This window comes from Fopius arisanus, unplaced genomic scaffold, assembly GCF_000806365.1.
Source record: "Fopius arisanus strain USDA-PBARC FA_bdor unplaced genomic scaffold, ASM80636v1 scaffold00087, whole genome shotgun sequence".
Taxonomy (NCBI): Eukaryota; Metazoa; Arthropoda; class Insecta; order Hymenoptera; family Braconidae; genus Fopius; species Fopius arisanus.
In genome coordinates, this window is record NW_011887826.1 from 55590 (window position 1) to 70216 (window position 14627).

Sequence of the window (14627 nt, forward strand, 5' to 3'; positions counted from 1 at the left end):
ATTTCGAATTTTTCGATTTCAGTGAATAACTCCTCGATTTTCATGCTCCCCTGATACTTTTCGAAAAATTTCGAATTTTTCGATTTCAGTGAATAGCTCCGCGATTTTCATGCTCCCCTGATACTTTTTAAAAAATTTCAAATTTTTCGATGTCAGTGAATAACTCCTCGATTTTCATGCTCCCCTGATACTTTTCGAAAAATTTCGATTTCAGTGAATAGCTCCGCGATTTTCATACTCCCCTGATACTTTTCGAAAAATTTCGAATTTTTCGATTTCAGTGAATAGCTCCTCAATTTTCATACTCCCCTGATACTTTTCGAAAAATTTCGAATTTTTCGATTTCAGTGAATAGCTCCTCGATTTTCATGCTCCCCTGATACTTTTTGAAAAATTTCGAATTTTTCGATTTCAGTGAATAGCTCCGCGATTTTCATACTCCCCTGATACTTTTCGAAAAATTTCGAATTTTTCGATTTCAGTGAATAGCTCCGCGATTTTCATACTCCCCTGATACTTTTCGAAAAATTTCGAATTTTTCCATTTCAGTGAATAGCTCCTCGATTTTCATACTCCCCTGATACTTTTTGAAAAATTTCGAATTTTCCCAACTTCATTCTTCTGAGAATTCCACCGCAATGAACTTGGAATAGATACGTGATTGAGTTCATAACATTGTCGGAACTTTTCTTGGATTTTTCGATTGGGGTAACGTGTCCCTGTCACCTCCTTGATCTACATATAAACCTGACTGGTTGAATGAAGGTAGTAAATAGTGGTAATTAACCGTAAATTAAATAATGAGTAGAGTAAAAAACGAGAGTGCACCGTGAGGATTTTATGGCGTAAGACCACTGGTTGTACTCGATCTTTCGACCTGGAAACCTTCATGATTTCAGTGTGCGGTCAGAAAGAGCAATACCACGACCGCGAGTATAACCAGTCAAGCAGAAAGAGTCTGTACTGAGGACTAGATGTTGTCTAATCTTGGTGCCCTCATCTACTGCATTTTTCATCTCTATCTCAAGTTTCCGGGCGCTGTTTTGTGATTACCAACTCCCCATGGAACCTCAGGTGCTTTACAAATGAGGAAAAACAAGAGCGAGAACTAAACAGAGATTTTGTAATCACAGGCATCCTCTGAGGGTCATTAACGCCCCTTTTTACCGTTCCTTGGCCCGGGCTCGATGAGCTCATAGCACTTTCCCTGATTTTTTTTTTTTCGTCAAGGGACGGATTTTAATTTTTTAACAGTTATTTTTGTTGGATCGTCGAGTTTTTTGTATACGCAGCACGCCGTGTTCATTCACTGGAAAATACAGCGGGAAATACCGAGTGATCTAACAGGTCGTTAAATCTGCATTTCATCTTCCTGCAGGTGAGTTTGTTAATTAATTGTGGATTTATTAATGGAGGCATCGAGGAGTCCTTGTACTGTTACATTTTTTATTGAAAACAGTAAAAATCTGTGATTTTTCAACTGAGAAATAGTTAGCTAGAAATTTCCAAGTGTATACATCTCTTCGACGATTTTCTATGAGAATATGTGAAGGACATGTCTTGCACAATTTCTACATTTATAAACAATTAAGGGGATTAAGTACTCTGGGAAATTTTTTCGATGTAATCGTTTTCTAAATTTGTAGTTGAATATCAGAGCTTCCACTTAGGGCTCGTTTGACCGTTATTGCCCAAACTTCAAAGGTACTCTTTAATAATTTTTTTTTTAACAATCAAAAATCATTTTGATAATCACCCTGTCGCCGTGAAAAATACCGGTCTTATGTAATTTTTATATATCATTACGGTAAATTTGAACGAATCATATATGATATGTATACATAATATTCATTAAAACTTGCGTCAAAAAATTGTCGGCTTTTCCACTCGAATAGAATACAAAATCTCCTGAAATTCATTTTTTATTTATCTTTCTGAATTCATTGTAATTAGCGCCGACATTTTTCAGTTATTAACATGTCACCATTTCTCATCGATTTCGCCTCTTCTTTCATTCTCCATTAACTTCGGTGGGGGTGTAATTAGCGACGGACTTTCATCCAGCACGAGTTCTGTCCCCTGAAACTCAAGGATAATGAATTTTGACAAATTTTTTTTCAGCCACCGCTGTATTTTACCGAACTTTTCAAGTAGATTTCGATAATCAATACATCCTCCCTGCTCAAGATGATTTATCAATCTATTACTTATGCGAGAATGGTCGATGTAAGGGAATAAAAAAACGAAATAATGAAATGATGGGGGGGAGGGAAGAAAAAAGTTGATTTTCGAGTCTGTCAGAGGCTCTCAGGTAGGTCGTGGCGGAGTGTCTGTATGTGTGTTGGGAAAGGGGGGAGAATGAAGGAACAGAAAGGCGATAGAGTAGCAGAGGAAGGCGTATAGTTAGGGGAGTAGCTGGGGCTTAGTAAAGAATGAAGATGAAGAATGGCGGTGAAGATCTCCAGCCGGTCGTCAGTCGGTGGTCAACCGTCCTGAGGTAGAGACGAGGTGCGACATAAGCTCTTCGGTGCTAAACTAGATTGATTAATCATTCAGATAACCATAAAAATCCTCAGGGAGAGACCCAGCTCCATCACCTATTCATCTGCATTGCCGTGTCTCAAAAATGTGAGGACCGGAAATTGAGGTCAATGTTCGGAGGTTGAGAGGATCAAGGGACCAAACAGAGCAGTCTCCAGAGGCTCGATAATACTTCAACAAGAATTAATCAATTCTCCTAGACTCTCCAAGTGGATTAATGCGTTCACCAGAAACCAACCAAGTTCCTCTACATCAGACTGCAGATTCTGTCTGGGGTGTGTTTTTTCTCCTTTAATTCAATTGAATTATAATTTTCGCAAGTTCATCACTGGATAGTCGCTGAAGACGATCAGCTGATTGCGACTGGGAGAAAAAGCACTTGAGGAGTTCTGGAAAAATTCAAATAAACTCGAAAGTGAATTCATCATCGAGTGAATACAAACGTCAGTGTTTACCGTGACATTGAAGTGGATAAAACGAGGGAACAAGAAAGAACACCCTACACACGCGTACCGCATAAATTACGACTGCAGTATTACGCATAAATCAACAGACATTATATTCCACTGCCGATTCAATCCCTTGCACACTTAATGTCCTTTTGTTCGGGTTAATGGTAAAACGTTGGAGAGGAATATGACGTGACTGAGCCCGGTGAAATTGAAGTTGTGACGGGTTCGGAGAAGTGCACAGGGGGGAGAAATGCATCTTTCCTTGGTGTTTATGTGAATAAGACGTTTGAGAATTACTGAGACCTCATAAAAGATAAAATGGCATCGATGTGTGGGAGCAGCAAGAGCCATCCTGCTTTATCAGTCAGCAGTTACTACCGGTCTGGGCCCTATCCCTATCAGGTGAGTCAATCTTCTCATTTTCAAGACAGCACGAGAAACTATTTCCGGTTTAAATTAACGCATATCCACCCACACCGTGGGATATAAAGTCGATTTAATGAAAAAAATGTTAGAATGACAAATACTTGTAGTTAAATTTCAACTGATGGTCTTAATCGTAAAATCGTAATCGAAATATACCGATAAAAACAAAGGCATTGGCACGAGCTGGGTATAAAATCACATGTAAAAAGAAAATGATACCTGGGGAGGTGTAAACTGTTGATCCTCTTATTCATGTAATTCACATGGGCAATTAAGAAGATTGCAAGGATCGCTGTGAGAAACAATGGCAAGCCACACCGTGGAAACCTTAACCTTGGGATGAAGAAAGGCCCATTGCATAATGGGCCGTAGCCACATGCGGCCGTTTCAAGTTCACGCCTGCACACAATCGCCTGGGGCTGATAACTTTCTGGATTTACGAGAGATCCAGCCAGACATTTTTATCGCATCAAACTGAATGCCTCGGCCTCTTTTACAATTTTCCAAATCCAAGGGGCACATCGAAACGTTATGGATAATTCGTCCATTCCTTCGGAATAGGCAAATCAAAATAATAGTCGATTCATTTTGCTGTTACGCCAGGGGGTCAACTACTCGGTGGAAAATTATCGATAACCATTTCACGAACTACTCTCATCTTTTCTCATGCTTCTTTGCTCATTTGGATCGTTTGAGACGGCTTGGGAGATGCGCAATTGCCCAAGAGAAAGGGTCTCGTTGTCTCTTAACCCCTTTTGCAGTTCATCCAGAGATGCCATGAGAAAATCCACAGATTAATTCATCCTCGCGGTATTTTCGCATTTTTTTTTTTCAATACCTGTTATTTTAAAAAATTGAGTTTAGCAGAGAATGTTGGGGGTGGTGATTTGCTTTTTGAGACATCACGGATTTACTTGGTTACAGATTTTTTTTTTTCTATATTGCCGGTCCCTAGGTTTATCTGGTCTTTTGGTACATGGGCCCGTTAGCAAGAGTCACCCACCTTGCGGCCGCGTTTGAGATAAAGATAGTGATTATCTTTATGCTAATCGTGTGCGGCAAGTTCGGAAAGCGTTCACCTCGCAAGTAACCAGAGTAAAAAGGGAGTAAAAATAAAAATTATATGTGTAATACTTATTTTCTCGATGGGTTTGCTGCCTCCAGTGTTAAATCGATTTAAACGAAAAAAGTATTTTCTTAATTCGGTATTGTATACTCGTTCATTCGACCCTGCAGTCCACGCAGGACAAGGCTAATTTTTAGAATAAAGGTATAGAGCTCAGTAATATACTCATATACTCTACCATTACTGTATCTTTTCGGAGAAAATATTTACGAAAATTATGCACAAAAAAATTTTGAATTCTACAAAATATTTCTCAAGATTTTTACAGTTCATTACAGATTAATTTCGAAAAAAAAGGAATATTCTTATTTTTCTCATCTTTGTTCAATTTTCCGCCTCAATTTCGCGAATTCGTGATAAAATTCCGAATATAAATTCGCCATGAATTTTATCATGGAAACGAGAATAGAATTTCCATCAAACGTGTTCAGCTGACCTAAGCCAGGAGTGGCTATATGATCGGTCTCGCCGAATGAATACGTGAGCCATGGACCACTATCGTGGTAACCCAGGTACAGTTATTTCACTGGCATACTTTGGCCCCGGAATACCAAACAAGCCAAGGTGATTGAAAGTGGGGAAAAAGGACATGTTTAATACAAATCTACCAATGACGCGAGACGAAAACAATCAGGAAAGGTCTTGCAATCGCAAGACATGTCCCAAAGATTTCAATTGCTCTTCACCAACTAGACTAATCAATTTTTTACCATCTCCAACCATTTATCCTACTCTCTCTGTAGTTATCTTGTTAATTCGCGAAGAATTCATCCGATTGTCAATGCACGGGCAGTTGTTTCCGGGAAAATAAAAATTTTTTCTTCAAACGGTTCCTTCGTTTGTTATATGAGCCTCAAAGGCTTGTTTGCCCTTCATTGTGCTCAAGCCTGGAGGGCACTCCATGGTTTATTGTTCATGCAAACAACCATCGATGCATTCTTTTTATTACACTTCATCGCCGCTTCATTTGCGTTTATCTCTGACTGTGAGATTGCCAGGTATTTTAACTCCTCCTACACTCGGTTTGATCGAGCCTCTTGTGCATTTTGTAAATTAAAGATCGGGCTGCTTCATTTCTTTATGGATAATTTGAATTTAAACCGTGAGATCTAATGGGATTGTGCCCAAGGGGCTTGCACATACACCTGACGAGCCAACGCATTTCGAATCTTCTTCCGATGGTATGCTATCTGATTCCTTTGGTTCTCCAAGTGCATGCCATTGCTCAGGAAATCTTCTCGTTCCATTCACGCCTCTTCAGGTATCCCATATCGACTTCCATCTCTACCATGTCGATGAACCACTCCATGAACTATTAACGATGGTTTCCCCCATGAATAATGGATGCATGGACAAGTGACAAACCCACTCGCGCTTTCTGGAAAGTACCCATAAACAATTGTGTCACATACGGTAACATAATTTGCACTGAAACCGGTGATTAGCATTGAGAAACGAAAATCCTTGGAGCACCGCTGAGAAAATATCGGCCCCGTGGGAATACCAATCTCATATCTGTTCTATTCTGTCCAACGCCCATCACAGGGACCCTGATTTTATATTTTTTTCTCTCATTTTTTATCCTCACACCGTAAATTGTAACAATGACGCATGCTCCCACACCTAGATTGCATAAACAAGGAGTCATCACTGCAAAGTCTTCCCTCTCCACTAATGAAGCAGTTTATTATTTCTCTCGGATGATTTTTCACAGTTAATTTTCAATTATTGGATTATTGGATAATTTACATAATTTTGAGTCGGGAGTCGGTGGCCGGGAATTTGAACAGGAAAAAAAAGTGGAATTTTTATACTTTGTCCCAGTGAAAACGACAAGTATAGGGCCCTGGGTACCTCTTGTCTTTTTTGTCTGGCATCAAAGTTACTACAATGGTTGCGTTCCAACAGTTAGGTTCAACGGACTCAGCCGGAATAACGCAGGGGTACTTCTCTCATGTCCATGGTAGCAACAAGTGTCTTTTTTCTCTGTACAAACTACTATCTCGCTGCACCTCAGCATATTTACCTCATCCCACTCTCCTTTCGTTTGCTCCTGTTTCTAGATACTTGAGTCACATCAAGTCATCCAGTTGCGCCCATGAAAGTGTTCCCATTATCGAAGGATCTTCGTTTCTTGGAAAATAATCCGCTTCGATTAGATCGGTTACGTGATTTGAATAATAATAATGTCATCAAATCTGTCTCAATACATTCTCAAATTCTTGAATGAATTTATGAATTTTTACGTTGCAAAATAATTTTATCGTTATTCCCAGTTTTAAAATTGTAGATGCGGAAATATTTGGATGTTAACAGTGGGTAATTGACCCATTTGAATAAATTAATAAAATATTGGAGATGCCGTGGATAAGGATCTCGTGAATTGATACCATCCAGTGGATTATTATCACGTGAGGATGCGTATGAAAAAAAAATTGACTTTGAAGTCTGACAACTCGTTACCTCGTAACAGCTTCTTCGTAGCAGTTTAGCTATCTCCTGTTGATCTCGAGATGAAGTCCGCTTTGCCAGTTTTACTCGATTCATCTCCCTTTCCCCATCCCCCACTCGGTAATATCCCCCAGGACATCAGGTGGAATATTATGGTGGAGTGAGGTCGCGTACTCGTCGAGGAATTCACGTGGAGATGCTGTTGCATACGATGGTGGCTGTGATGCAGTCGGAGATTTTGATCTGAGTACTTGCGTATCCTGGTAATGTATTACTTAAGCCGTTGGAGGTCATTGATGCCCAGGGATTTCATTCGCGCGCCTTTTCTTCGGTTTTTTTTTTCATCTCAGGTCATTAAATAAGGAGTTAGTGCAAATCAATCTATCCGCTGCAGAACTTCCGGTTTGAAGGAATTATTATTTAAGGGAACACTTGAATTCTGATGGTAAATTTTACTGCTGAAAAGTCATCGACTGGGAAAAATATCTCGTGATGCTCTGAGTGATGCACACGACAGGCGATTTGGCGTGCATCACGCCCCGAAGTGTCTCGGCATCGGGTATGAAATCCGGGTCGACAATTATATTCAAGTTCACCTCGCTCAATTGAAATACAATGGCATGGGAGAACTTATTCGTTGGAGAATGGATTTCGCTTTGTTACACCTTGAGATAACTTGCTGTCGTCCATCAACGGTGGAATCGTCGGGAACGGTCGCTGATGATGCACCGACGTCAGGAAAAAAATTCCAGATCATCTCCATGGAGTTCCACTTAGCTGGAGGTTATTCTCACGCATTTTCAGGGCCCAGACACGATGGGGAAGGCTCAGGTTTTTTTTTTCAACTACCAATTTTATGGGGTCCAGGCACGGAATTTTGTTGTTTCAGAGCGATTGTGCTATATGATGAGAAGAACCCCTTGAAAATTCAGTTTCAGCTATTAGACCGTTACGAACTTTAACCACCAATCTGATAAAAAAATCTAACACTTCGACTAACAATTACATAGTAAAACTCCAATCGGTATTAAACATGAAACATGGGGTGGAAGAGTTGGGAAAATTGTGTAAATAATTTTTCTCTGTTTTTTTCTCTCAGTGCCCACCGGAAATGTAATCCTGTTGTTGTCCTTGATTTCAAAGTCGTTAAATACAGAGTGAATAACATGCGAATGGTTGATAGTGTCAGGAACAGATTTTATGCGGGGAAATATTTTGGGCGTTTATTGAGAAAGCGGATTTTAATGCGGTGGTGGAAAGTACATGTTCTCGTGCGATTTAATGTTCCAAGTTTATGTTCAGAGGTGCGTTAGCGTGGGCTCGTCTATTTTGACTTCACCTGGTGGTAGATGAAGAAGGGCAGCATGGAGTCGAGGATAAGACAGATTATTCAGTTGATCTCGTCGTCTTCGCAGGAATTCAACAATGGGAATCGCGATGTCCGCTGGAGCTGCAAGTCGCATTTTTTTTAACAAATTATGATCGACTATATAAACTAATTAAATTTCTTTTCCACTTCATGACTGGAATATAATGTAGCATTAAATGGAATTATAATTACTCACAGATGTCTATTGCAGTCTCAGTCATGTCTAAATCTATTGTAGAAACTGAAGAGACAAAATCGACGCATAAAATAATTCCAATGATCCCGATAATCAGTTTCATCTCGACTGCAGTTGAATTTTCCGATTTTTTTCACTTTCAAAGCACAAATTCTGGATAATTCCGCATTCACTAATGATAATTGAAATTTTAATGAATATACGAATCGAATCACGGGTTTTCTAAATTTATTTCTGGCGTTTTGTCCTGATCAGTGGTTCACCTACTAGTTCGGGGTTGGCGACCACTTCTTTTGTAGCCGCTAATAAAAATGAAAAGAAAAATCTATAAAATTAGATTTGAGGGGCAAAGGGTCATTATAGTTTTTTTATTCAATTATTTATGAGAGACTTACCGATGGCGATAACAAGTGCAGCGATTGAAAGGATCGCGAAGATTATCCCGAGAAACTTCATTACAGAAACGAAATTTACTACTCAAGGCAATTTCTATTAGTGTCTTCTATTTGCCTGGGACTTCCTCTTATATGAGTCTCAGGAGGAAAATTAAATTGACGAACCGCAGTCCAGACCTCTTCCGATGGAAACGGAAACCCAACAATTAATAAAAATAATTTACATACGAAACGAGAATAAAGTTTTTTCGAAACGTCCTGCTACCCTTACTGAAGATAAAAAATTCATATAAGAAGAACAGTACAGCTCAATAAAAAAGATTTTGCAAATTATTATTAATTATTATTAATTAGGAAAGGTTTGGCAATGAAGACAAATTCAAAGTTTATGCAAGAAATACAGAGATGTCATTCAAAATTTATTAAAAATTACTGCAATTAGATTACAACCGTGTAACGTTTTCAATTTCAAAGTGTAAATGAATTAATTAGTGGGATGGGTTCAATCGTTAGCGTTTTCTGCCGAAGAAACCGAATATTTTCTTGAAAAAGTCTCCGATGCCGCGTTGCTGTCTCGAAAGGCCCTCCAAATCCTCCGCTAATTACGGAAAAATAAAGGTCTTATTAGTATACAGAAAAATTCTGGAATTTGAGAGAATGATTCGATGAACTTACGACTGCCCACGACAAGGACATTGTTTCCTTCATCAGGGATCGCCGTGGACGAAACCAGAACAGCGATTGAGAGAATTGCAAATATTAAAATCAAGGATTTCATCGTGAAATCAGAAATTACGTATTCGAGGTTTATAAAGATTATAATGTCCGCTTTGTGATGGAGGCTCTCTTTATACAACTCCTCGGCGGAAAAATTTCAAGTAACAAGGATCAGGCAGGATTTTGGTTTCCGTTTCCGATGAATGGAAAAAATCAAAATTATTTAATCAACCGTGATATGATCAATGATACGAGTGATCCGGCGGATATTAGGCTCTTCCTTATAAACTTAAATATATTTATTTATAACTACAATGAAGGTCGTCAGTGGAATAAAATTTTAGGCGAAAGGGTTCTGATAATGAGAAATCTCTCCCTAAAATTTCGACATTTATTGAAAATTATCCAGACATGGAGGAGATGCGTTGGTCGGAATAATTACCGAAGAATTTGACAAGAGCAAATTTGAGGAGCAAATGATCGTATAACTTGTGAAACCAATCCTCTATTTGCTCGTGTAGCTCTCAGTTTGTCATTGGTCAAACTAGCTAAGGAAGAAAATGATACTGTGTACCGAACAAGAAATTCGAATTGAAATGAAAAAATTTTGTAAAAGTCGAGATTGGCCAGTTTCTTTACGTCAAATTTTTTTCCAATATGAAGAAAATTTCTGGAAAAAGTTCATATAATATCATTTCCTTTTCCTTTGATGAGCGTGATAAAGGTGCTCTGAAGTTCCGAATGAGAAATTTCCTTTTTATACGGGTTGGAAGTGGAATTAAAATACCCCCAAAAATAATTAAGAATCCACCGAAATGACTTGCGGTTGGTGATAGGAGTTCATACACACTGCGTAATTCCACCGAGACAAAATCAAGTTCATAGTTCATATTAATATTAAAAATATATTAATCTAATAGTCAGGAAGACATTACAAGAACTGGTAGTCGATGAAAAATTGTGAATGAAAAAAAAGAATCTGCGATTGATGATAGCAAATGGAAAGAATTTCTTGATAATATTCATAAAATTTATTGAAAATTGTTTGAATACATGACCAGAGGAATTGTTCGTTGTTTTTTATATTTCGATAATTGGAAGATATTTGTGCATATATTTTGAGGTGCTGGTCAACCCCAACGAGCTCCGAAGTAGCTGCCGAGACCAGAGGCAACTGTTCGTAACGCAGTTCCAATCCAAGGTGCGCGTTTTCCCCGTTCACCTCCTAGTTCGCCATTAAGCATATTAGCTAAAAAAGAAAATATCAAGGATTAATTGTCAAAGAATATCTCTCCATATAATATCATCAGTATTTTTTCGTGTGGGGTAAGTCAAAGTTGAAGCAATCATTCAAAAAAACTTACGATCTGCAATGATTACATTCATGTCATCTTCCGCTGGGATTGGAACAGAAGTAACGAGAACTGCAATTGATAGAATCGCTAAAATTCCAACAAAAAATCTCATTTTCAAATTTAGCACAGGGTTCCTTTGGTGCACGTGATGGAGGTTCTGAAGCTCTCAATGGAGAAGGATGCTCTTTATACAAATTCTTTACAGGAAACTAGAAACCCGAAGGAAACGGAAGGTGAAAACTCAATTGATAAACACGAGGGAAATTGAATTAGAATATTCTTGAAAAAATATTAATATAAGCGCATTGCGAAATCCCACTGAGACAAGCATTAGGATTTATCCATAGGAGGAATACGGACTTTAATGATAACTTCATACATTTTGGGGTATGGAATTCAAATTATTACATTCGTTTCAATTCATAAAATCAGTTTTGTCCCTAGATAGGAAAAATAGTTTCTGGTAGTTAGAAAAAATTTTAGCAATATTAGAAAATTTCGAGAAATGATTCGAGGAAACTTACGATCTGTGATGAATATTAATATTATATTATATTATTATTTTGAATATTCATGTCTTCGTCCGCTAGCAATGGAACTCTTTGCCGGACGCTTCAAAACTAAAAGGAAACGGAAGGTGAAAATTCGAGCATAATGTGATAAACTGAGCGAAGTGGAATTAAAATATCCCCAACAAAACTTGAGAATCCACCGGAATGACTTGTGGTCGTTGGTGATAGGAGTTTGCACACACCGCGGAATTCCACCGAGACACGTATTGATATTAAGAATTCTTGAATTTCCATGACCCCGCCCCGGATGAAATTTCTGTGAATTCTACCAGAAATAATCATAGATATTGCTTTAAGAACATTTTTCAATTTTTGATTACAAGAAAATAGATTATTCTGATAGTCGCAGGAAGCCATTTTCCATAAAATTACTGTATTGATAGAATTTTCAATTCGTAAAGTCAAAAAAATTGGTAGTCGATCACAAATTGTGAAATGATTTCATGATAATATTTAGAAAATTTATTGAAAATTATTGGAGTACAGAATCAGAAAAATTGTTTTTTGTTTTTTATATTTCGATAATTGGGAGATATTTGTATATATGTTATGAGGTGTTGGTCAACCATGGCGAGATCCAAAGTAACTGCCGAGACCAGAGGCAAGTGTTCGTAACGCCATTCCGATCCAAGGTGCGCGTTTTCCTCGTCCACCTTCTATTTCGCCATTCAGTATATTAGCTAAAAAAGAAAATATAAAGGATTAGTGTCAAAAAATATCTCTCCATATAACATCATAAGTATTTTTTCGTGTAGGGTAAGTCAAAGTTGAAGCCATCATTCCGAAAAACTTACGATCTGCAATGATTACATTCATGTCATCTTCAGCTGGGATTGGAACAGAAGTGACGAGAACTGCGATTGATAGAATCGCTAAAATTCCAACGAAAAATCTCATTTTCAAATTTAACACAGGGTTCTTTGGTGAGCGTGATTGAGATTCTGAAGCTCTCAATGGAGAAAGATGCTCTTTATACAACTTCTTTGCAGGAAACTAGAAACCCGAAGGAAACGGAAGATGAAAACTCAATTGATAAACACGAGGGAAATGGGATTAGAATATTCTTGAAAAAAATTAGAGGGGACTTGCGGTCGGTGATAGAAATACAAACACATTGCGAAATTCCACATTTTTAGTAGGAGCAATGCGGGTTTTAATCACGACTTCATACATTTTTGGGGTTGAAATTCAAATTATTACATTCATTTGAATCATTACATTAGTTTTGCTCCTAGATAGGAGAATAAATTTCTAGACGTCAACTCGCAGGGATAGGTAATTATCTCTGATTATTTTTGGTAGAATTCACAGAGATGTCATCTTTGTTGGGGTCATGAAAATAAAAAAAAAATTAATACTAGATAGTGTACGCGCTTCGCGCGCTCATTCCGAACCTGTCTCGAAAGGCCTATTTATAAGAGGATATTTTGGGTCATCTGAACATCAGTTTCCGTGACGGTTTTCGACATTTTTCAAAGGGAATTAAAAAAAATTGAAACTCCTATCACCAACCGCAAGTAATTTCGATGAAATTTTCACTTCCCTTTCCTTCAGGTTTTGAAGCTTCCTGCAGAGAGTCCCTATAAAAGCATATTTCAGTCAGAGCTACCGAGTCTTCATCACGTTCACCCTGTGCTAAATTTGAAAATGAAATTTTTGGTTATTGTCCTCGCTATTCTGTCCATCGCAGTCCTCGTCGCGTCAATTCCAGAGCCAGCAGACGAAGACATGAATATTGTCATCGTGGATCGTAAATTTCTTCAAATAATTTCTCACAACAAGAAAAAATGATTATGATATTGCATAAACTTTTTAGACGCATTTTCTTAATGTTGAAAAAATGTGTTTTAAAATTTTTTTCTTGTTAATTAAGATTTGTTATGTCTGGTGCACAATATTATTTACTTCTTCAGCTAATTTGGTCAATGGCGATGTGGGAGCTACACGGCCAAAAAGATATAGGTCCGAACCACGTAACTGGGATCCTTATGGCAGTTTCCCTGGTCGTTATGGCAAATGAAGACGTAATTTCAATTATTGGTATGAAAAAAGGAATGAACTCTGATTCGCATCTGATTATGTACTCTAGCCTAAATAATTTTCAATAAATCTCAAAATTTTTCCAAGACATTTATCATTATCAGAACCCTGATGCCTAATAATTTATTCTACAAGCATGGCCGATGCATGACAGTTCTTAATAATAGTATATTTCGTAACAAGTGCGGAAAAATGATTTTCTGCACGAATGGCGACCAAGAGTTTTTTCCACTTCGTTTCGCGTGCCTAAAAAATGAATTTTCGGGACATCGTGCTGGAAATACATTTAATTTTGTAAGGAAGAGTTTAATATCCACCGGATCACTCGTATCGTTGATCGTAACACCTTTGAATAAATAATTTGTATTTTTTTCTATTCATTGAAAACGGTAAATAAAATCCTGCTTGAAATTTTTACTCCTGCGAATTGCATAAAGAGAGCTTTCATTACGATTCGTTCGTCTGACCACCACTCATTTATTGATTTTCTTTTTGTTACATTATTATTAGCAGTAAGTTATTATTATTTTATCGTGATATCCAGAGAGAGCTTGTCCTTGAGGAATATAAATTTTCAAGTCTTCACTGTCGACTTCGAGAGCCGAAGAAACTTCCAATCCCAGAGGCCAGTCCTCGCACCAATAGTCCGATAAATGGTGCACGTTTTCCTCGAATTCCAGGACCCCCATCGCCTTCAACCATATTAGCTAGGAAAAAAAAATCGAAGGAATTTTTAATTCGGAAATTCTTCACGATTTCACTGAACTTGAAATAAATTTTCAACAATGCAGATATTTATTTCTCGGAGTGATGTTCTCGGTTCTCTGCAAATCATAAAAACTTACGACCCGGAATGATCAGACTGATGTCATCATCTCCGCCTGGGGCTGGAATTGATGAGACTAGTACAATGATGGAGAGGAGCGCAAAAATCGTAATGAAAATTTTCATTTTTAATTTAATGCGGTGACGACTTTGGGAAAGGTC

The 14627-nt window shown here is 37.9% G+C and overlaps 1 protein-coding gene and 2 long non-coding RNA genes across 3 annotated transcripts in view; 1 reads left to right on the forward strand and 2 right to left on the reverse strand.

Moving 5' to 3' along the window:
* Positions 1–2514: 2514 nt before the first annotated feature.
* LOC105270401 (uncharacterized) overlaps positions 2515–14627 on the forward strand; it is a 28558-nt gene continuing 16445 nt past the window's right edge. Inside the window, exon 1 of the mRNA XM_011311297.1 lies at positions 2515–3395. Within this exon, the coding sequence (XP_011309599.1) occupies positions 3312–3395 (84 nt within the window). The 5' untranslated portion in view covers positions 2515–3311. The remainder of the gene's footprint in view (positions 3396–14627) is intronic.
* Positions 9342–9799, reverse strand: LOC105270400 (uncharacterized). Its single transcript, XR_892533.1, has 2 exons — positions 9632–9799; positions 9342–9554 (listed from the first exon to the last, which is right to left on the reverse strand). It is a non-coding gene; the product is annotated as an uncharacterized lncRNA (long non-coding RNA).
* On the reverse strand, positions 10682–11567 carry LOC105270399 (uncharacterized). The gene is made up of 3 exons (XR_892532.1): positions 11553–11567; positions 11038–11237; positions 10682–10922 (listed from the first exon to the last, which is right to left on the reverse strand). It is a non-coding gene; the product is annotated as an uncharacterized lncRNA (long non-coding RNA).